This window comes from Pygoscelis adeliae, unplaced genomic scaffold (genome assembly GCF_000699105.1).
Source record: "Pygoscelis adeliae isolate BGI_AS28 unplaced genomic scaffold, ASM69910v1 Scaffold358, whole genome shotgun sequence".
NCBI lineage: Eukaryota > Metazoa > Chordata > Aves > Sphenisciformes > Spheniscidae > Pygoscelis > Pygoscelis adeliae.
This window is the reverse complement of record NW_008825429.1, coordinates 2,712,855-2,733,686: the sequence shown is the minus strand read 5'-3', so window position 1 is coordinate 2,733,686 and position 20,832 is coordinate 2,712,855. Positions and strand designations below refer to the sequence as shown.

Below are 20,832 nucleotides of genomic sequence, written 5' to 3'. Positions count from 1 at the left end.
CATGTCAACACTATGAACAGTAGCTAGGATCATGCTTAAAATTCCCCAGTTCTGTTCCTGTTCCTGTTAAAGTATGGCTACAGATGAATGAACACTAGAATTGCTGCTCCATGCCTCACCACCAGCCCACCCAGTTACTTAACGGTGTTAATCTCTTTGAAGATTGGACCTCTCCCCCCCATGTATGCAAGACAGATATATCATGTATTTACTGATACAAGACTAAAGAAGGCCTTAAAAAACCTGAAAGGTTCTCAGAAAAATTTATTTCCATAAATTAAAAACACACACAAAAGAAACAGTAAAATTTTAGATTCACACAATATTGAACAGAAACAAAATGCCAAGAGCATGATGGAGGCTAATGGCACAAGTGTACAAATTCTCACTGAGCTATTTGTTAACTTAATAGCATCATATAGACTTTTAATCCACAGTTACCATCCATATTCTAGAAGAGCACCTGGAACATAATATACCAAAGGCCTACCTCAAATCAAATACAATAAATGAGGACTGCTTGCAGAAAATCATATCCAGCAAGCATCAGAACTCAAATGTATGCAGCCACAAGGCCAGCCAAGCCAGGCAAATGCTGTAACGTACATTAAGTAGCCTCAGCTGCTCCAGTCGTAGCATGATGGAAATAAGATTTTTTTTTTTCTTTTTTCTTTTTTTTTTTTGGAAAGTGGTCTTTCTACCTCCCATAATCAGCAAATTTAGCAAAGAGCTGCCTGGCTCTGCAAAACTTACTACTAAGAGACAGTACACGGCAAAAGCTTTGCAATTCTTCTCAAGCTGCTCTGAGTCATCATTCTGTGAGCAGTAAGTACAATGTCTTTCCATGATGATACAAAAAAAAAATCCTCACTGGAGTGGGTTCACTTTATAAAAAAGCAAGTGTACATATCCTTCAGCTAGGAAAGTATGCAAGATGCCAAAAGATGCATCCTCTAAACTTTTTTCTTTCAATTATCTGGGACAGAAGCAGCTCAGAGTGGCAAATACCTAGCTTTTGCACAGTCATCACTCCCAGTGTACAAGCAGCAGCCACAAGGAACAAGGCTGTTCCATGAGTGCTGTAAACAGGAACAGAGGTGGGAAAGGAAAAAAGAAAAAGTGCACAAGCATGACTGACATCTGTATGCTGGAGGTGGGGAAGAGATGCTTTGTCGCAATTAGCTTGCATCTCTATCATCATACAAACACTAAACCAAAACAGAATAATGCTGTATATTTGGGTTTCCACAAACTAAGGTCTGGGACAAGCTAGGCAACTGCAACATCATTTTGTAACTCCTCCAATTATTGTAAACAAAAGAGAATGGAGTGTTTCCTTTGCTCTGCTCTCTCTGCTGTAGCTGTTAAAAAGAAAGCTAAGAAATGTTATTTCAAAGCAATCAGAAACAGGACAGAGCAGAGCAGCAGATGAAAAAAAAAATCCAACCCCCCCAAAAAATCCACAACCCAAAGGAAAAACGCAACACGTTCCATGTTTTGAAGCACATTAGAGGTCTGAACTTTGCCTGGACCCAAGTTTCCTCCCTCCCCACCCATACCCTTGTTTCCTTAAAAGCCCCAGTAAGGCTACAGCTCAATTGTGTCACAGGACTAGAAGCCTCCCATATTAATAGAAGGCGAATGAATGCTGTGTAACAACCCCATTCTATAGCATAAATCCATAAAAATATATATCTTACTCTTCTACAGCTTCCAACCAGTCAACAATTGGGCTAATAAACCAGTACAGGGAAAGTTTTAAACATTTTTAAAAAGGCAGTCAACCTTTATTTTTTAGGGATTTCTTCTTATAAAAATAAAGAGGATCAATTAAAATGTTCTCTAGCAGCCCAAATAGGTTAACCAGACCTTGCTGCTGAAATAGTATGTCAATATGTTCAAAGTTTGCCTGCCTTGTTATTTTACCCTCAAAACCCAAACACCACTACTTTAAGCGTGCATTCCTCTCCTTCAGTCTTCCTGATTAAAGATAATTAGCCTCCAAAACAAGAATGTAAACTTCTAGCAATCCCAGCACATCAGCTGGGAGTAAAACAAGCCCAGATTACATTTCTTTCAAGACTCAGGCACACACAGTGTACTAATCCTTTTCCATTTCTCTACTTTCAAAGCTCTCAAATTCAACAGATTGCTTATTAATTTTTAGTTTTCTGTTCGGTCAGTAACAGAAGTGGCAGAGCAACAGAAGATAATGGCGGTATTTTCAGTCCTGCATTTATTGGGACTTTATTAAAAATACCCACCCACTAGATATTTGCTCATTTTGAAGGTAAACAGGAACTCTATTATATGGGTAGGTAAATAAGAAAGTGCAAGTTTCAAGTGACAAGTGAAAGAAAGAACAGACTAATTAAATTTGAGCATCCCAGCAATGACAGCTTTGCCTGAATAACTTCTATAGGCACTAAAGGACAGAAATTACCTGAACGCAGCTAGCATTCATTTTGAATTATGCTTCAAGTAAGTTTAACAGAAGTTATCCCAGAAAGGAGCTCTCTTCCCTCAAAAGGTATAGCTGAGAAATTGCCCAGGGCTGCATCAGATAATTACATATGGCCTTACATAATGAAAAAAAAAAAATTCCACATGCTAGGAGGCTCTTTGTACAACACTAGCTATTACGTACAACAGTGCTGTACAGAGAATATCTAATTATGAGCTACATGAATTGTAAATCTAAAGTGGTAAAAAAAACCTCAAGGTGGAAAAAAAATTATTTTCTTGTTGGCATTACAATTAAGTTGATGTTTTACTGGAATTAAATAACTTAAAAATGAATCTCAAAGATTTTGCTGGTGTTCCCTGCATACAGCAGCTCAGCTCAGTTAACTAAAAACCTCTACTTACGTATCCTGCAGCTTAACATCCTCGTGGGCTAATTACCTTTTCCTCTGGGGAAGAGGTTGGCAATAGCCAAGTAGTTAAAAACTCTACTATTTGGGAAAAATTAGTACTGGGCACAATTTTTTCTTAAAATATTACCTTTTTTTGAGCTCAATCATGTTAAAAGGTGTCCTCATGCAGCAAATAGAGAAACACATACAAAGTGCAAGTTATTTAAAGTCTAGTTATGTGGGGCTTCTGCTGCCTGAAGCCAGGAAGGGCACAGAAATTCAGAAGGAACCTTCTAAGTAAATGGAAGGAAGAAACAATTGAAAGCAAACCCAGACAGCTACTTTTAATTATTAAAAATTTAGTGGTATATGAAGAATGTGTTTGCTAGAATTCATCTTTATCAAACACCATGTCTCTTCTGTCAGGTTCTTCAAAATAGCCATTACAGTAACAACAGCAGACTCAAATGTGCAAATGATCTGGAGTACAGAGTTCTAGCATCACTGAAGGTGCACTACTTCCTGCTTTACACTCCTACTCTACCCCCAAAAGGTGTTTAAACATAATTAAACATTAGCAGTAATTTCCAGAGGTTGGGGAAGGAATGGTAAATTGTATGTGGCTGTGTTACAGTCAAACAGGGACCTAAAAGAATCCCTCCAATAGCATTTTAAAATAAAATAAAATAGCACCTTAAAGAGGGCCACAGCCAAAAACTGGTCATCAGATATTAGAACAGAGTGGTAGAGTAATGTATGAAGAAGTCAGTAGATTTCTCCCAACAGGACTAAAATACTAAAGGAGCTGACTGGACCATTTTCAGCTAAATGGCTCCTTCAGATGCTAGAGGCCTGCTCCTGCTCAGCCTCCTTTGCAAAAAAGGCTTCAAGGTCCATTAGCTTCTGACTCAGAAGAGCATCTAACTCAGTGCTCTGTAGTGCAGCTTTTTTTGCTCGGGTGAAACTACCCGCTGCTTTGATTTTGCCTCGTGTCTTCCTTTTCCGGGGAAGAGTAAAGTCCTGAAACTCTAGAATCCGCTTTCTCTTCTGCTGGCTGACAGAGACCAAGCGTCCATTTTTCTCCTTGGGCTCTTCAAAGATTGTTTCCAAGCTCCTGGTAAAAGCAAAGGACAGAACTCATGAATACTCAAGAAGCAGTTAAGGACAGGGAGACTGGTGGATTTCATAACCCAAGTAAACACACTTCTAACTTCTACATTTTTACAGTCCCTCCACACCTCTTGTAATGTATACTTACCTACAGCCTACACCTCCTACAACTGCACATTACTGCTAGCTAAATAATTTGTTATTGCTGCATAAACATTTGGGTTGAATCTCTTTCTATCCATATTTCAGTTCAAAAGCACAATTATAGAATCTTGATTTTATAGAATAAATAGATTTGAACATTAAAAAGTGTACCAGTCTTGATAATCATGCTATACTTGATGACAGGCAGTTATTGTTAGTATTTTAAAGAATATTTAGTTGCCTTTGAATTTTGAAGAAGTACGTACTGTACTTGGATGGAGGCTGGAATGAATGAGTAGATGAAAAAAAATATACAAAGCCATACTTAAACAGCTGCAAATTCTTAGTTGATATTCTATTTCACTGCTTTCCATCCAAATAGTAAAAGATACTATTTTTAAATTAACTTTCTCTACCACTTTAAACTAGAGCAATTTTAAAAAGTTATCTCCCTCTTAGCTTTCAGACACCCTTAATCTTCTCTCTCTCTCTGCCTAAGTAATTTACATTTATCTTAGTTTTCTCATTAGGAAGCGGAACCAACCTGGCTGGAGGAGGGGACTTATAGTTCTTGTTTGTGTAAATTTCTTCTAAACTAAATTCTTTCTTCTTAAGCCTGCAAAAGTAATGAACAAATTAATCAAGAAAAGAATTTCAAAACTACCTCTCTTCACAACAAGCAGATTTACTAGAAACAAGTATGGTTTGCGTTCTATGCTTAAACGCTAAATAATTATGCTTTAACTTAAAAAGTAGATTTAGATTCTAATTGGGGATAGGGAGGAATGAAAAATGAGGTCGTTAAGCACCTAATTTCATACAGTGTTTTTATAAGGTCTGGGTCAAGACTTGCCATTTCTGCAGAGGTCAATGTTCCTTCTAGCATTCTATGATGTTTCAAAATAATGATGCTCAAAAGAAGAAAGGGAAATTCCTTCACAGGTCACTTTTTTGTGGAAGCTAAGAAAAGACTTAGTTTAGCAGATTAACATTTCATCTCTTGAGACTGATTTTAAAAGTTAGTTATTGACACTTAATTAGCAAGCTGATCTCTGAAGAACTGCATTCCTTTGTCAAAGCTGGCACTTCTGTTTAAGACAGAAGTGAACAAAATACTAGATGACTGACTGGAAAAGCTTTGTCAATACCTGGCACTGTGATTACCCACATTTACACTGACCTAATGTTTCCCTAAGATCATATACCACAAACAAAGAAGGGACTGTGAAGAACTCCAACATAATTTGCATCAACAGAACTTCCTAATGGATCACTCCATCTCACTGTGCATTGTAGAATGACTTATTTTCAATGTGCGTTTATCAATGTGAACTTCTTTCTTTAGAAAATCATTCCATTGCAGCTTAGTTTTCCACGTTTTGCCTAAAACCCATCAGTAGTTCATATCCAATAGTCCTTTATTTATCCCTTCTCACTTGAAAAAAGTTACGTTCAAAGACCAATTTCTTTCTTCAGTCTTTTATACAGTTGATACAGCTGTGTCAATATTTTCTTATTAAGGAAGTAAACATCAGACCACTCAACTGGGAGTATACAAAATGGTGGTGGTAAAAGAAGCATTTATTGAAATGATTACATTATTATGCAGGAAATGTAAGCAACAGAAGCTAGTGTGAGTCCATTTAAAAGATACTGCTCACCTTTTTGGTTTGGGTAGTCCCATTGGAGTAAGGTTAGGGTCCGGCTTAGGAACAGTTTTCCTGATTCGGATCTGTGAGACTTTCTTTGGCCTCTTTTCTGGCTCAGTCTTAAGAAAGAAAAAACAAAATTAAAAAAAAAAAAATCAAAATGAAGGAAATAATGACCATGCTAGTCAACAGAATTCCCTTTTATGTTGAGTATACATTATCTATAGAATAAACATTCCTCTCTGTTTTGCCACCTTCTTTCTGCTTGAACAAAAGAAAGAAGCAGCACAGACTAGGACTAACAGCCTATTTTTTCTCTCGTCTTTAACAGTTACTAGGTAATATTCAGCAGCAGCAGCTTCAAGTTCTGGGGAACCAAGAGTCTGAGATATCTAAAAGTCTAAAATGAACTCACTTTTTTCAGTTCTGTGTCATCTTGGGATCTAAGACAGGCTGGAACAGAAGCATCAGCTTCATCAAGGGCATGGGCCTGGAGCTCCGATGCTGAAAGCCTTGGGGGAGATGGCAACAATTCTGGAAGTGAGCAAGACTTTGGTAATGGAAGAGGTAATAAAGTTTCCAGGCTGTAATAGAGGAAGAAGGGAACATATGTAGATTAATACCCAATTTGTGCTGCAACACCATTCCATGCTCTCAGGTGATGTTCCTAAATTGCAATATGAGCACAAAAAGCAATGCAGTTCATAGAAATTGCCCAAGTAAGTGAACACTTTCTCCGGTACGTACATACAGCCCAAAACTGCTGCAGCCCGCATTGATACTGAAACAAACTAAACTGCTGGTGTATTTGAACATGTAATTTTAAACCTACTCTCTTCCTTTTTGTATAGGTAAACAGGTTACAGCTCTATTTAGTAACTACTGATAGAAAGTGATTAATCCTCCTTTTCTGCCAGCAAATTTCTTTGACACAACTATTAATTTATTACTTTTTCTTTACAGATAAATTTAAAAGATAGCTTTTATATCTGCCATCCCAACACTGACAAAGAATAGAAGGAAGTTTCAGCACCTAGCGTCCAGTTGCTCAGACAGAAAGAACATATACCCAAGTAAGGAAACAAACTTCTATAGTTTCACATATTCATTTCATAATAAGTGGCACAACATGGTTGAAAGTAACAGAACTGTCCCGTGCAATGATCTACATGGTGTTTGCATTAATACCCCTCCACACTTCTCCATTACATGATCCAGTCAGTTTACTTCACTAATGTTTTAATCAGAAAGCTATTCTTGAAGTGAATTGCCAAAAGCTGAAAGCCAAAATGACATAAGCAATGTCTTTCTGAGAAAACTTATGATTCCACTACTCAGAATAAATATCAAAGTCCAAGAGACTCACCGTATCTCATGACCTGCAGTCTGTAGTGCTTCCATACTCTGTACAGGTAAGTGCGGTAACATGGCATAGCTGGTTCAAAAGAAGAATGACAAAAACCCAAAAAGAGACAGACAGAAATTAGGTCTACGCTATAAAAAAGATGAGGGAAAAATTATTAGTATAAACTGGACTGTAAGACAAAAAATGCTAATATCAGGAATAAGAACGAGAGACTAAAATGATACAAGAGCAAGCCACATCTGCCATTTAGTCCACTAAATTTCGCTGACAGCTTGTTAGGGAAACAGTCCTACTTTAACTTAAAAATGGTAGTGATGAGAAAAGGAAATAAAAGTACAGAGAGGGAGACAGTATTAGTCTGAAAGTTGTAATTATTTCTATGAAAGTCTATATTCCTCATTCAAAACCCCTAGGTTTTAAAATTGAAGTAACCAAAAACCTTGAAAGATTTGGCTACTAAATAAAAAAGCGCAGAGTGGCAACAGTAACAAGTGAAAGGAAGGATTTGCATAAGAGTAACTCCCTGTTGTCTCTAACTCCCACAATCTTACTTGAATATTCTTAATCGATTGGAATAACCAAAGGCCTTTCCATAAGGGTTGGTAATTACCATAATTCTATGGCATAAAAGTCAGCACAGCAGCTCTAAGTTCTTTAATGTTAAGCTTTATTTTTGTGCCCACACTATTAATAGCAGGGAAAAAAAATTGGTTGGGACAGCTTTTATTACATTAAGCAGCAAATCTTGTACTTGCTGTTCTTCCAAACTAACAGCTAAATGTACTTCACTGTTCTAAAGCAAAGAAGTTACAGCCAGACTGGAACACTACAAAATAAATGAAAACCAACCATGCTGGCAGCACAAATAAGTCCAAATATAAGGAGGTCAGAAAGACCCATTTCTTGAGTTTGTCATTTAATATCAGAACTATGACATTTTGTTTGTCTCAATGTTCCACTCACTATCCCAACACTACTGGAACCCGCATCAATAACGCATCAGAGTCCTCCGTGCTAGAAGCAGACCATACTGTTTTATGCAATAAATAATAAAAAATTACAGGGAGAGAAAAAAACCACTTTAGAAATTTTGAATCCAAATGAGCATTAATTAGAAAAAAGATTTCACTTAAAGAATGCTTTATTACTAGCAGTGGAAGTGACAGAAGATTTTTAGACAGGAGAACTACTCTAGTTCCTTTTTTTCCTGGTTATTAAAAACACTAACAATGAATGAAATAATTTAAAGAGGACAAATCTCTTCCAGAAGAAAATGGCCTACAGAGAACTTGGAGCCACTTTTTAATTTTTCTGATTTTTAACAATCTTAATCAAAACAGGCAAAGATTTTTGTTATTCTGGGAGCTGAAAATGCTTTTATACTGCACCGAACATACTTCTTGCATTCTTGTATTTATATACCAAACATTTATTTCACAGGAGATTTTTTTTTTAGTACCCACAAATTTAAGAGAGATTTACTGAATTATCCTTTTGTCACTGTTACTGTTAATACCTTTAAAAAAAGAAGAATTACTAGTTGATGAGAACAGGCTATCAATCTTCAGCAAAATGGAATCTAAAATGGTGTTAAATATTTAAAATGTTAGGTTTTGTTCTTTATATTGTTTTATAGCCAAACCTTTAATATTAATTTTTCCTTAACTTTTTTAGGAATAGAATTTATTTGCTGCACTTCTTTAAACTTCTGCAAACATTCTTTTCAACTCACTGCATGCTACAATAACTTCACTTTAAAGAAAATCTGAGTAGGGCAGAAGAATTAAAGCTACCTTATACGCATATTTGTAAGATATTTTAGAGAAAAAACAAACAGAGTTTTAGAGTATTTTAACTTTGGGTTATTTTTCACTTGAAGTGATAAGGTTTGATTTGGCTTCTCTGCCTTTGGGATAAAGATCATTCATAGCAAAACATTTGGTTTTCAAATTACCCTTTACGTCAAGGAATTAAATCCTCTTATACTTTAGCTAACTGGATATGCTGTAACAAGCTGCCTAGGAGTCTGTAGACTTAAGTATGGGAGAAAACAAGAGAGCATAAGTCAGCTCTGATCTCCCAGCCCAAGGGTAACATGCCTCCACAATACAAAATAACAAATTCACCTCATACACAGAAGTAAGTTTTAAAAAGGTGTTTGTTTTTAAAAAATGGCAACAATGTCTCATTTTTGTTTAGTGCTCCAACTGCAGTTTACTGGTATGACTACTTCCAGAGTACTAATTTGTACACTAGAAAATTCAGCCTGATATATTGACTCGTATGGAATGAAAAAGAATGCAGGTCCAATAGAATGTGCTGCGAAGTTGTCTCTATGCCATTATTCAACTTCATTCTTTTAGTGCAGACAACTCCCAGAATGGAGTAATACTTTCATAAGCTCAGTCACACCTTTGGTAGACACACTAGCAAGTGATATACTTAAAATTTTAGGTATGTTATCCATTTATACAAAGCAAAATGCAGCATTACTTATCTGGCAAGATTTTTGGTTATATATATGTCAAGCTATGACATAAGACAAGCCAAATTCAACAGTTCTCCAGAGACTGCCATATTAAACAAAAGAAATCAAATCGAATTTTCTACAGTGCTCATGAGCCTATACTCTGTCCAGGAATCTCAAGACTGTAAAATCAGGGACTGAACTGCCCCACATCACTGAGGCATAAAGGGCAAAATCTTTGCTCAAGAGCTTTCAAAAATCCTGTAGCAGAGCTAGGAACCTCTTCTCTCATTCTGTTTCTTAGTAACAAGATCTCAAATGCTGATAGCAAAGTTAAATTAAATATGCAGAGTAGACTTCAGTCCTCTTCCCACTCATATCGAGAACAAGACACACACAAAAATTCATTATCAACCTGAACTGGAGCTACACTTGCTTGTGCCAACAATACATCAGGCACATACTATCAAAAAGCATAGCATACATAAAGAGGTTTCAATTAGCATAGAACAGTCATGGAATACAATTAAAAATTTAAGCAAATGCCACCCCGCGCCCCTTAGGATTCTTTCTAATCTGATATTGAGCATTTTACAGTAGTTCCAAGTGGCACTTGTGGCTCAGACCTCTGAAAAAAACTTTCCTACCTCAGAAATCCAGTTGTTCTGCAGTCACTCTGAATAGACCTAATGAAGTAGCTCACCTTTCTGCATTATATATTCTGGTGCATGGTGTGTATATTTTGCAAGGGAGAAGAAAATAGAGTTAGCCATTCTGCCAAAACAGGATAGTATTAAAGAAGTGAAGGCAAATATATTTAAATTCAGCTAACAGACTGTTCCGTAGGGAAGAATCTTCCATGTTGAGCCATTTTTGGAGCAGAACGTGTAGATTTGGAACAGGGGAAACTGACCCTCCAATGCAAGCTGCAATTACCCTCTCCCTCCCAAAAAGGAGCAAGTACATACCCTATACATACTTAATCTCAGAAATAAGTTGATGGGTTTTACCTGTTCTCGATGCCCACACTTGGCTGCCACTTGCAGTGACTGGAATGGAGAAGAGTGATTTCGGAGGGATGGGCAGAAGGGCCACGCTGACTCCATATGGATAGTACCCTGCCCAGTGAGTATGGCAATGAAGAGACGAGGTCATCTGATACAGAAGTTGGATACCTTGCCCCTTTCAAACCCTGTGTGAATTGTGATATAAATAGCCTCTGGATGGTAGGAATATGGCTGGTTAAGTTTCTTCTTCTTGTCCAAATCCTGTAACATCCAGGGGAAGAAAGTGCTAACACTGTGTGAAGGCCAAGCATGGAACAACCTCCTCTTCTTTCAGCTATTGCACTTCTTCCATGGTCAGGATGAAGGGCAACAGCCCTGGGGGTTGTTACAGAGAGAAAGGAATGCAGCTCGTTATCTAGTCTGGAATCTTCCTTGAAAGCTGTTGTATCTGAACACCTCTGAGAGAGAAGAAAAGAGAAAGTCCACTCTGAAGGCGGTGCTGGCATTTCTCCCAAAACTGGTCTGTGATGTACAGAGTGCTGGGATGTAATCCCTGTGAGGTCTGTCACAGGACTGGAGTCCAATTTTATGTGAAAAGAAATTGGAAAAACTGGGGTATCCAAGAAAGAGGTTGGAGGCTCGTGGCTCAAGTCTGAAAAAAGTATTTTGGTAGATTCTACAGGATAAAGTGCCAAAGGCTGAAAGCTGAACATCTTGGTGCACCAACTGTCAGCCCAGCGTGAGTGTAAGTTCCTGTTAATGCAAGAAAAGGCTTCCAATAGATTTTTAGATCTACGTTGGCTGTACCTCTCAGCCACTGGAAGAATTTCAGAAGAATATGGCAGGGGTTCTAAGTTATGGATGCTTTTGGCAGGTGCCACGAGTTTGCTAGCCATTGCAGACAGCTTGCTCAACAATGCTGGTTCTTTGGTATGTTTTCTAAATTTCAAGCTGTTCAACAAACTGCACCTCTTGGCCCTCTGCCTTGGCATATGCATGAATCTCATGGCTGTTTCTGTTTCCATTGTCGGTGGTTTACATGGAAAACACAAAGATTTGAGAAGTGTGTTTTCCTGCTTAGGGAATATTTCTGGAGGAATCTCAAAAAAAGGTGAACTTTTAATTTTTTTGCTTTTTCTTATGGTTTTTAGCTGATATGATGTGGGAACTTTTTTGCATGTCCTTCCAGGCTGTCTTTTGAATGGAAGAGGTCCTCTTAGTTTATTTGTAGTTCCAAAGGCACCAGGGATTCCATCATACCCTAAATTAAGGTTCAGGTTTTCCATTTCTGAATCCTGAGTCTTCAAAAACTGTGAACTAATAATATCTGTGGTAATCTTTGGCCTTTTGACTTCTTGTAAAGTGCTACGTAGTTTATTTTCACTGCTTCCGACAGCAAAAATCTCCTCTGAAGGACCTTCAAACTTCGTATTTCTTGATGTCACCAACTTATTTGAAGAGCTGCGTAAGAGTTCAGAACTGTGCAATGTGCTTGGTTGCGGTGTGATTTTTGCTTTCTCTTGATATTCTGACTTCTGTTCTTGTTGTGCCTTGTCTGACAGATGTACTTCCATCTTCTCATACTTCTTCTTTTGTTTAAGTACCTGACATTTCTCTATTTGATCAAGTCTTTCTGAACCTAAAGCCTCGTTTTCCTTGCAAACTGAATGAGCTGGTATAGTGTCCTGGCCTTCTGTAATCTCCTTTACATTATCTTTGCTCTGTGCATTTGATCTGTAAGGCACACATACTTCACTGCAAACCACACAGCTTGGGGATGATTCTTTGCAACTGTTTGATAGTATTCTCATACACGGATAAAATGTGGGTGTTGTATTATACTGCAATTCTGGTGAAGTTTCTGCATCAGATGCATCTTCAGCTTGACAATCATGCACAGTTTCTGAAAGTAGACTGGTACCCGCTAAGTTTGTGAGCTTTATAGCATTCTTTCTTTCTTTTGAAAGATTATTTAAGTTAGATTTTGGGATTTCTTCCAAAATCTTTCCATAATTCTCAGTACTGAGAGGGACTACTTTGCTACCAGACTCTTTTGAATCTTCTAACAAGGCCCATAGACAATCTTCTCCATCAAGAAAAGAATCTATGGGTAACTTTTTTCTAGGGGCTACTTCTCTTCCCATCTTCTCTTCTACACATGCGTTCTTAAACTTCTCTCCACGGTGAGTACTTTTTGGCGAGGTCACATCCCTGTCTTTTGCAGTTAGTATGCTATGCCCCTCATCTCTCAGACTTTCTTCGCTGTGTACACAAACTCTTGAGCTTTTTGTACCATTCAGAAAGCTAGTTGCTGTTTCATTCTCTGGAGATGGAATCTCAGTATTGCTGGCTTTTCTCTTAATAGATGTTGTTACAGAAAGAGGTTTTGTCACTGAAGAATGTTTGCTAAAAACTTCGGCCGAAGACAAATCACGATTATCTATTTGTGTATTCTCAAACGACATATACAGCTTTTCTTTCTCAGGCAGACAGATTCCCAAGTTCAGAGCTGACAGTGTTTCTGAATCCGCCTGAGTCTCACTGAAAGATTCTTGGATGTCAAACTTTCTGAAATGGGATGGACCAATACCTTTCTGAGCATCAGTTTCTTTATGAGGCTCAAATGTTATTAACTGCGGGCAAGAGTTATTTAAGATAGATTTTATTCTCAAACTTTTTTTGTTTTCTGTCTCTGAAAGCACATTCATATTTTCTGGCTTATATGACAGGCTCCCATGAATTGATGAGAAGGGCAAAAATCGGGCACTAACTGTATTTTCCTGGTCCTCCACCAACCACTTCGTCTTTGGCAAAGATTGCTGCATTTTTTTCCCTGCAAACACTAGATCTACTTTCTCTTTTGCACGTTTGATAAAGCAAGCATGCTGTGAGCAATGTGATTTGCTATCAGAAAAGCTTTCTTCAAGAGTTCCTTTATCTTCTCTTTCACATCCGTTCTCGTGTTCTTTTAGTTCGATTGTCTTCTCAATTAGATCACTGACGAAGCCCACGTATCCGGAACAGTCTTCATTTCTCACATCATTTAAAGAGTCCAAATCCACTTCTCTTGCATATTTATGAACTAATAGAGGCAGGTCATCACCTGTTTTTAACAGTATCTCTTCGCTTCGACTAGAGCCAATTGATATTTTCGTTTCTTCCACACAAGTAGCTGTAGTTTGTAAGCCAGCGTTTGGTTGGTTGTTTAAACTTTCTAAATGTTGCTTGCTGCCCGGAACTGGGCCATCAAACTCACTCTGACATGCAAGACGCTGATCTTCCACTGGACAAAGGGTCTTTTCTGTTTGGCTAGCATGTCGTGTTTGAATATTCATGTCGTTGAGTAACGGACATATATCGCAGATTGAAGCACTATATTCAGAGGGATTAGCTGTGAGCGATGACACTTCTTTCTTCTCACATGTGCCTAGTTCTCTCTTCTTTGGGCCTAATGGAGAGTTGCAAAATCCAAAATTATGAACACAGTTTTTTTTGTTCAAACATCTGACTAATAGCTGTTCACTAGTCTTATTTCTCTGATTGCCTTCAGGAGCCTTTGGAAAATCCACAGTTCTTATTTTATCAAATTCATCTGTCTGGAGAGCACACATGCCGATTTGTTCTTTTGCCTCATCTCTGTCACAAACAATTTCACTGCCATCTGTTACTTTACAAAGATCGAATTGTTTCACAACCTCCATATTCTTATTTGAAATCTCATCTCCTACCAAGGTAGCAATAGACTTCTCTGCAGTATAAGCTGAGCAAAACATGTTTTTTGCTGTGGAAATGTCATTTATCCCATGCAGATCTACACCTCTGTTGCCCCAGTCATCTTCACAAGGAAGAGATCCACATGCCAAAGGAAAGTGTGCTTCTGGAAAGATGATTGCCTTTTTACTATTATATCCAGCTGAAGCTTCTCCTTCCAAATTACAATTTTCTTCAATCTTCTTATCAACCTCAACATTAAAAGAATGACTGTTTGGGAGAACATCATCTACACGTGTATTCCCTGATAAAATACAGGAAGTACTGGCAGCTGTACACTGGCCTTTTATACTCTGATTATTACAATTCCATGTGTCACTACGTTCATTTTCTAAACCAGTGATCACACTCTCTGTATTTCCCGCTGAAGACTTCATGTTCTTTTGGGAAATTTTGCTTGTCATATTAGGGTTATCAAAAGTCCTGGAACTTACTGAAGACTTGAATTTGTCTTTATGGAGCACAATTTCAGCGACTCGTTCCCCTGTTGTTCCAGAAGCACTGATTGATTCTTTTCCAGATGGATTATCCTGAGCCTTGTCCCTGCTTGAAACTTCATTAGCAGTACAAGGAGGACACTCATTACAATGAGGTTCTCTTGATTTTTGTGCAACAGGAGGTAGAGGTACATTTAGTGTATAAATCAAATTAGTTTCTTTGCCAGTGGACAAACTGTCATTACTATTAGCTTCTGTAGCTTCAACTAAACTGCCAGCCAACTCTTCTGATGTTGTATTACTCTCAGATTGCTTTTCAAGCAGTTGTGCCTCAGGTGAATCTTTCTCTAGCTTGGTACTAAGATCCAGACAGCTGTGGCTGCTGGGAGGAGAAATTTTACTGGAGGTATTATAAAAGCATATGTCTGTCTGTCCAATTTCATGGGAAGAAATGTTGCTCGTTTCCATCAATAGACTATTTTCTTTTATATCATCCTTGCATAGATCACTGACAGAGAATTGCCACTGGTCCTTTTTCGACTTATCACCTTCTGATGGGACCAGTTTAAATTTTTCTTTTGAGAACTCCTCAGGAGATGAAGCAACAGAACTAAAAACTGAAGAATGACAATGCTCAGAATTAGCACCCTCTTGAGCTTCAAGCCAGCTACCAACTTCAACGTTATCTCCCACAGCAATTTTTCTCCGGACTTCAGCAGCCTCTTCAAATTCAGAGCTGTATGATTTACCTACGCTAGCACTTACTTCCCTATGATCAGTTTTAGCACTAGATAATCCTTCACTCCTGACCACTGAGACCTGCTCCACTGGCATGGATGTGGAGGTTTGATTTTCTACAAACCCAGTTCCATGATCATGAGTCTGACTTTCGATGTTTTTGGGAAGATACTTTTTGGGGGTTTCACTGATAATTCCATGGACTGCAATACTATTGTTTTCTAGTGGCATATTTCTAAAGTCCAGATAACAGATGCTTTTCAGAACTGAACATAAAACGTCAGAACTTTTTATGGAGAGCGTTCTACAACTTTCTACTGATGACAACCTATGAGGTTCATTATGTTTAGGTACAGGACCAGTACAGAAGTCATGAGCATTGTTTTCTTCATCCTGCTGATGAGTCTGGCAATTAGCAAGTGATGTACTGAATTCATTAACAGGATTTCGTCTGGTTAACTTTTCTTCTCTAGTCTCCAAAATAGATACATTACCCCCTGTTCTCAATGGCATGGCAGTAGGGGCTTTCAATCCATTATATTCATTTGTTTCTTGTGGATGCTCTGTGGCTGATTCAACATCCGTGACTTTTAAAGGCTCTAAAAAATCTAACATCCTGGTTTCTGAAACCCCAGCTCTGGCCATGACTGTGTCTACGTCTGGGCATTCATTGCTCTCAGGTGGAAGACCTTTACCCACTCTCTCATTCCTGTATCCTGCTTTACTAAATATCCTAGTCCCATCAGCCTTCATACCTTGTACTTCTTCAGTGAGCTTTGGCAGAGTTTCAGCTGTCACCTGAACATTTGCTTGGTTTTCTTCTGCATAAGAAAAAATAAAGCAAATCAGAACCATATAATAAATTTAGAAGGTATTCAGCTTTTGAAGTTCCTTTTAGTATTGTACACAGTATCGTGTACAGTGTTGGTTACCAAAATGTTCTTAAAAATGAGAACTGATGCTAGCAATTCTACTACAAGCCTTTAGAAGAAAAAACAAACAAACTACCCCACTACAAACCTAATGTAACAAATACAATCCTTTTCAATACAGGCATTCCCCATGAGCAGCAGGCATCCAAAGACCTTTATTTTTCAGATTCCTCTAATACCGAGCTAGGTGCAATGCAGGTCCTGTAACTCAATACATAGGAAGCCATGGCCAACATCATAATGCTTATTTGTAACATCAAAGCTCAATATAGCTGGGTACTTTATCTGCTCTATCCTAGAAATATGGCTGTGCATTGAGCGGCCATTTCCATTTCTTCTTCCTCGAAAGCATTTTTGTCAGTAAGTCATCCATAGGAAGACAATGCATATCTCATTCTGTCCAAGCAATTATGATTATTAATAAACTTATCTGTAAAATCATGAAGCTGCTGCTAATTCAAAAAATTACAGTTACTGTAGAATATCTTCATATTCAAAACTTTACAGGGAACAAATTCCTCAGACTTCTGTAGATCTTTTTCACATTTTCTACTAAGGACCGAGACTAGATGGCATTCTTCAACTAAGTACAAGTTTTGGTTATGAGAGCATGGAGGGAGAAAGAAAATAATTACTAGATGCAGGCAAAGTGACCAAAGTATTTGGAGCTAGAACATTACAGATCATAATGAAATTAAGAATTAGTTTTGTTGTCCTCTTCCTTTGGATTCTGCACTTTTTATTTTTTCAAACATTAGAAAATGAATGAGTCATACTTTTTCACATCTTTGCTATTACTGCTCTCATATAATCCAGCTTTGAAACATAAGGAAATGCAAAATGTCTGCTATTAACAACAGCTTCTACTTTGGGGTAAATAAATATTTGAATTAAATAACTTGTACATAAAAGGTCTTCAGGAAAGTACACATGCTGTCAGGAAAAAGCAGAGGATTAAGTTTCCACATTGTTCTAGTTATGCAAGGTAATAGTTTCTACTGTAAAGCAAAATAAATGAGCTATCCCACAATCATGCATCAATTTTAAATCAACAAAAAGTAACCTGGGAGAGAAGCAGGGGGTGGATAGGGATGTACAACTAAAATATGCACCTGTGTTCTTCAGAGATCCCGCTATTTCAGCGCCACAGGTTCTCAAAGACTTCACCCCATGCTGGTTTAAGTGAGGGTCCTCCTGAAACAAGACAGAAATATCAGTGGAGATTGATCGATTTTCTGAAACGTTTAGCATGTTTCCGGGACTGTATCCACTCAGCTAGGTTAGTTCTGAATAAGAAAACCACCAAGAAACCTCAGAACATAACAGCCCTTGCACAGAGGCAACCTTGCATTCCAAGTGGTTCACACAAGGACTCGTCATTCCTTTCTGATCCCATCAATCGCTGTCATCTCACCACTAAACAATGATGCATCCAGAAAAGATTTGTATTTAGCAGCAATGAAGTCTTGGGATGCAAGTAGCTAAAACGTAAGTGGCTTAAAATGCAAATTGTTGCAAATTTGAATCAGAAGAGTAATCCAGTCTCCAAGTCTATCTCGCATCCCCAAATCATTACTGTATACCTCTGGTAAGATGCATACTTTTTCTGATCTTTATTAGAACTTGCCTTCTACCACTCCTTCCCTTGGCTCAAAAACACATCAACCCAGGAACAGATGACCTAGGTCTACTTGCAAAAAAACCCCCAAGCCAAACCAAACCAAAACCCCACAACCAAACTACCTGCATATCTGAAATATATGAAAGTTGGAAAACTGAATGGCTATGGACAATTTAATTAACTTTATTTTCGCAGACTTTCAAATAAATCAAACAGATACCAAAATCCAGAGTTAAAACCACAAAGTACTGTAGTATTATGCAACATCCAGTAATCAGTGTAAAACAGGCACCTATGCACCTTGTCCAGATATTTCCTGGCTGGTATGTGTTCAGTCATAATACTTTTTTTCTCCCCTATGTTCTTCTGGTGTGTGTGAAAACTATTTACAAACTAAAGAAAACTGATCAAGAAAGTCACTAAAAATCTCAATTTTTAAATAGAGAGTTTTGTGACTCTTCAGTTTTTAAGAGAGTATTCTTTGGCACATTTTTCAGCAAACCTTTGCCTAGAAATAACATTTATCAGTGTTTGCTAGAGGGGAGGGGAAAAAAAAGCCACGACCATGCGAGTATCTTGTTTTGAAAGATGAAACTAACAGTGATTTCCTCTCTAATGATGAACAATAATTATAAAATTGAAGAATAACCTTTCTTTTTAGATTAAAACCCGAAATACTAAACTGGAGCCCCCGTAGCATTATAAAACTATTACCAGACTGAAATAACTATTATTTAGTGGTTAGTACCTTGACTGGGGATGACAGTACCAGCAGAATATGCTGTACCCACGAAACATAGATACCGGGCAAGGAGCTTTTTAAGTTGTTTCTCTCCTCCCTTTTAGTCACCAGCCAGTTTTGTTCTTCATTCTGTTACATATCTGCCTCACACCATTCCAGCAGTATTTAAGAAAATGAAAAGCCTGGTATTTTAAAACACTGTTGGTCTACTGAAATATAGTCTAATTTGTCACTGGACCCATGATAATCCAAATAATGACACATGTGCCAGAAGACACAAATAAGAAACAGGAAACCACATGGACGAAGTCCTGTGCCTAGCCACTCTAACCCTAAATTCAAAATATCATGCAGGGATGAATTTTTGCATTTGCTTACTTGGTTTGACCAACTTTCCCCAGGAGTTAAAGCACAGCATTCAGCATGATACTCCTCAGCATCTTGCGCCTCTTTGTCTTCTTTCTGATATCCATCGCTAGAACAGTCTAGTTTCCTAAAGTTTCTTTTTTTATTTTTTTCATCCTCTTCAAGGTCTCCAGCCTTTAGTAATTCTTCAGTAAGGGATGCTGCTGGCCCATGAGAAATCACCTTGTGCATATCACCCAAATTCTCTGTCTTCTGGCAAAAGTTTTCTACTCCAGAAGTCCTATGATGCTCAGCTGATGGACTGTCACTGTGTGCTAGCACTGGCGTTGATACATCAGATTTTGCATCTAATCCAACATTAGGCTCCGATACAGCCATAAGTTCAGTCGAGATGCTCTCTGGCAGTCCAGTGTACAATTCCTCTATTGCAGCAGACACAGAAGAATCAAGGAGAGGCTCCACCCCAGATGATAGCATCAGGGCAGTTGAAGATCAGTTGTCCTGAGCTTCTCACAGTTTACCCTAAAAATAAAAGCAATGTTAAATCAACGTACGTAGCAGTAATCTCTAGATTAAAAGGAAAAGCTTCATTCTTCAAGATTCAAGCATCTACATTTAAGAAAGATACTTCCAAATAACTTTTTAAGAAAGGAGCCAAGAAACGTTTGAGTATCTAAGCAAATGCTTCATTAACAGAAGAAGAGAGTATGGACAAACAGATATTCCCAAGCCTCATTTTCACATTCAAACATCTCCCTGCAGATACACCCTCATCTTCTGGAAAATCTGAAAAGAGACTATAAAGCAAATCGCTCGGGCTTGGATTAGACATCCTACTCCTTGGCTAAAACTACAGCGTCATTTGTTTTCCTGTGGTTTTCTTAAGTTTTTTCTAATCTTTGGGAGAAAACCCCAGCTTTTCTTCATATGTTTTCCGCCTCGAAGGAACACTGTCTGGGACATCGTCCATCATACACTGTGCCTCGTAGCTTCTCTCATTTAAGCACCCAACACGCTGTACGTAGGATGCATTGCGCCAGCACTGCTCTTCCACACAGCCCTGGTACCGGTGTCGGGATCCTCTTCAGCCCAGAACTGAACGCGCTGGTCCCTGGCAGCCTGCTTTGCCAGCGAGAGCACACACCAGCGCGCACATCACAGGGGAGAGGAGTTCCGACTGATCTGACACAAGCGCTGTCGGCCTAACGAAAACCCCGATGTGAAGATGCTACAATCTTCATGCAAAAATTCATGTGAAGATGCTACAATCGCTCCTGAAGGTATATGGACAAACAGGAATGGGCTAAGCCAGGTTTTTACAGGAGCATCGGTTTACAAAAACACGGGCTCATTAGTCGATCTCCCGGCTCCTTAAGCGAAACCAGCCCATAAAGAACTGTGCTTCACCGGCGCCAGCCTCACGGCAAGGCACGAGGACGCTGTCTTTAGGAAATGATCGCCTTCCTAGCGACACTGACTAATTCATTCCAGCTATGGTGCCGGCCGGCCGGCACTGCGGGAGCGCCGGCTGCGGGAGCGCCCCTTTGTTCGAAGCGCCGCCGCAGCGCGGACAACTCGGCCTCGAACCCTTCTCCTTCCTTCGAGGCAGAAGCTCCCGCCTCGGCCC

At 38.6% G+C, this 20,832-nt stretch overlaps 1 protein-coding gene across 2 annotated transcripts; it reads right to left on the bottom strand.

Moving 5' to 3' along the window:
- Positions 1-1,638: 1,638 nt before the first annotated feature.
- Positions 1,639-19,721, bottom strand: PRR14L (proline rich 14-like). Of its 2 annotated transcripts, none has more exons than XM_009330796.1 (9): positions 19,218-19,721; positions 17,589-17,670; positions 16,300-16,365; positions 10,602-15,423; positions 7,125-7,193; positions 6,174-6,342; positions 5,771-5,877; positions 4,654-4,725; positions 1,639-3,969 (listed from the first exon to the last, which is right to left on the bottom strand). In XM_009330796.1, the coding sequence occupies exons 1-9, from the start codon at positions 19,680-19,682 to the stop codon at positions 3,693-3,695; spliced, it is 6,129 nt and encodes a 2,042-aa protein (XP_009329071.1). In that variant the 5' UTR covers positions 19,683-19,721; the 3' UTR covers positions 1,639-3,692. The 2 variants fall into 2 exon arrangements, with proteins under 2 accessions (XP_009329071.1, XP_009329072.1); XM_009330797.1 differs by having other exon boundaries at positions 10,602-14,046.
- Positions 19,722-20,832: the final 1,111 nt, after the last annotated feature.

Excerpts from the sequence above, each read along its gene's own strand:
- PRR14L (XM_009330796.1), bottom strand. The coding sequence starts at position 19,682 with ATGCTATCATCTGGGGTGGAGCCTCTCCTTGATTCTTCTGTGTCTGCT. Across the intron at positions 5,878-6,173 it reads ATGACACAGAACTGAAAAAA|ACTGAGCCAGAAAAGAGGCC; the intron begins GTGAGTTCATTT and ends TTCTTTCTTAAG. Across the intron at positions 4,726-5,770 it reads GGACTACCCAAACCAAAAAG|GCTTAAGAAGAAAGAATTTA; the intron begins GTGAGCAGTATC and ends TTACTTTTGCAG.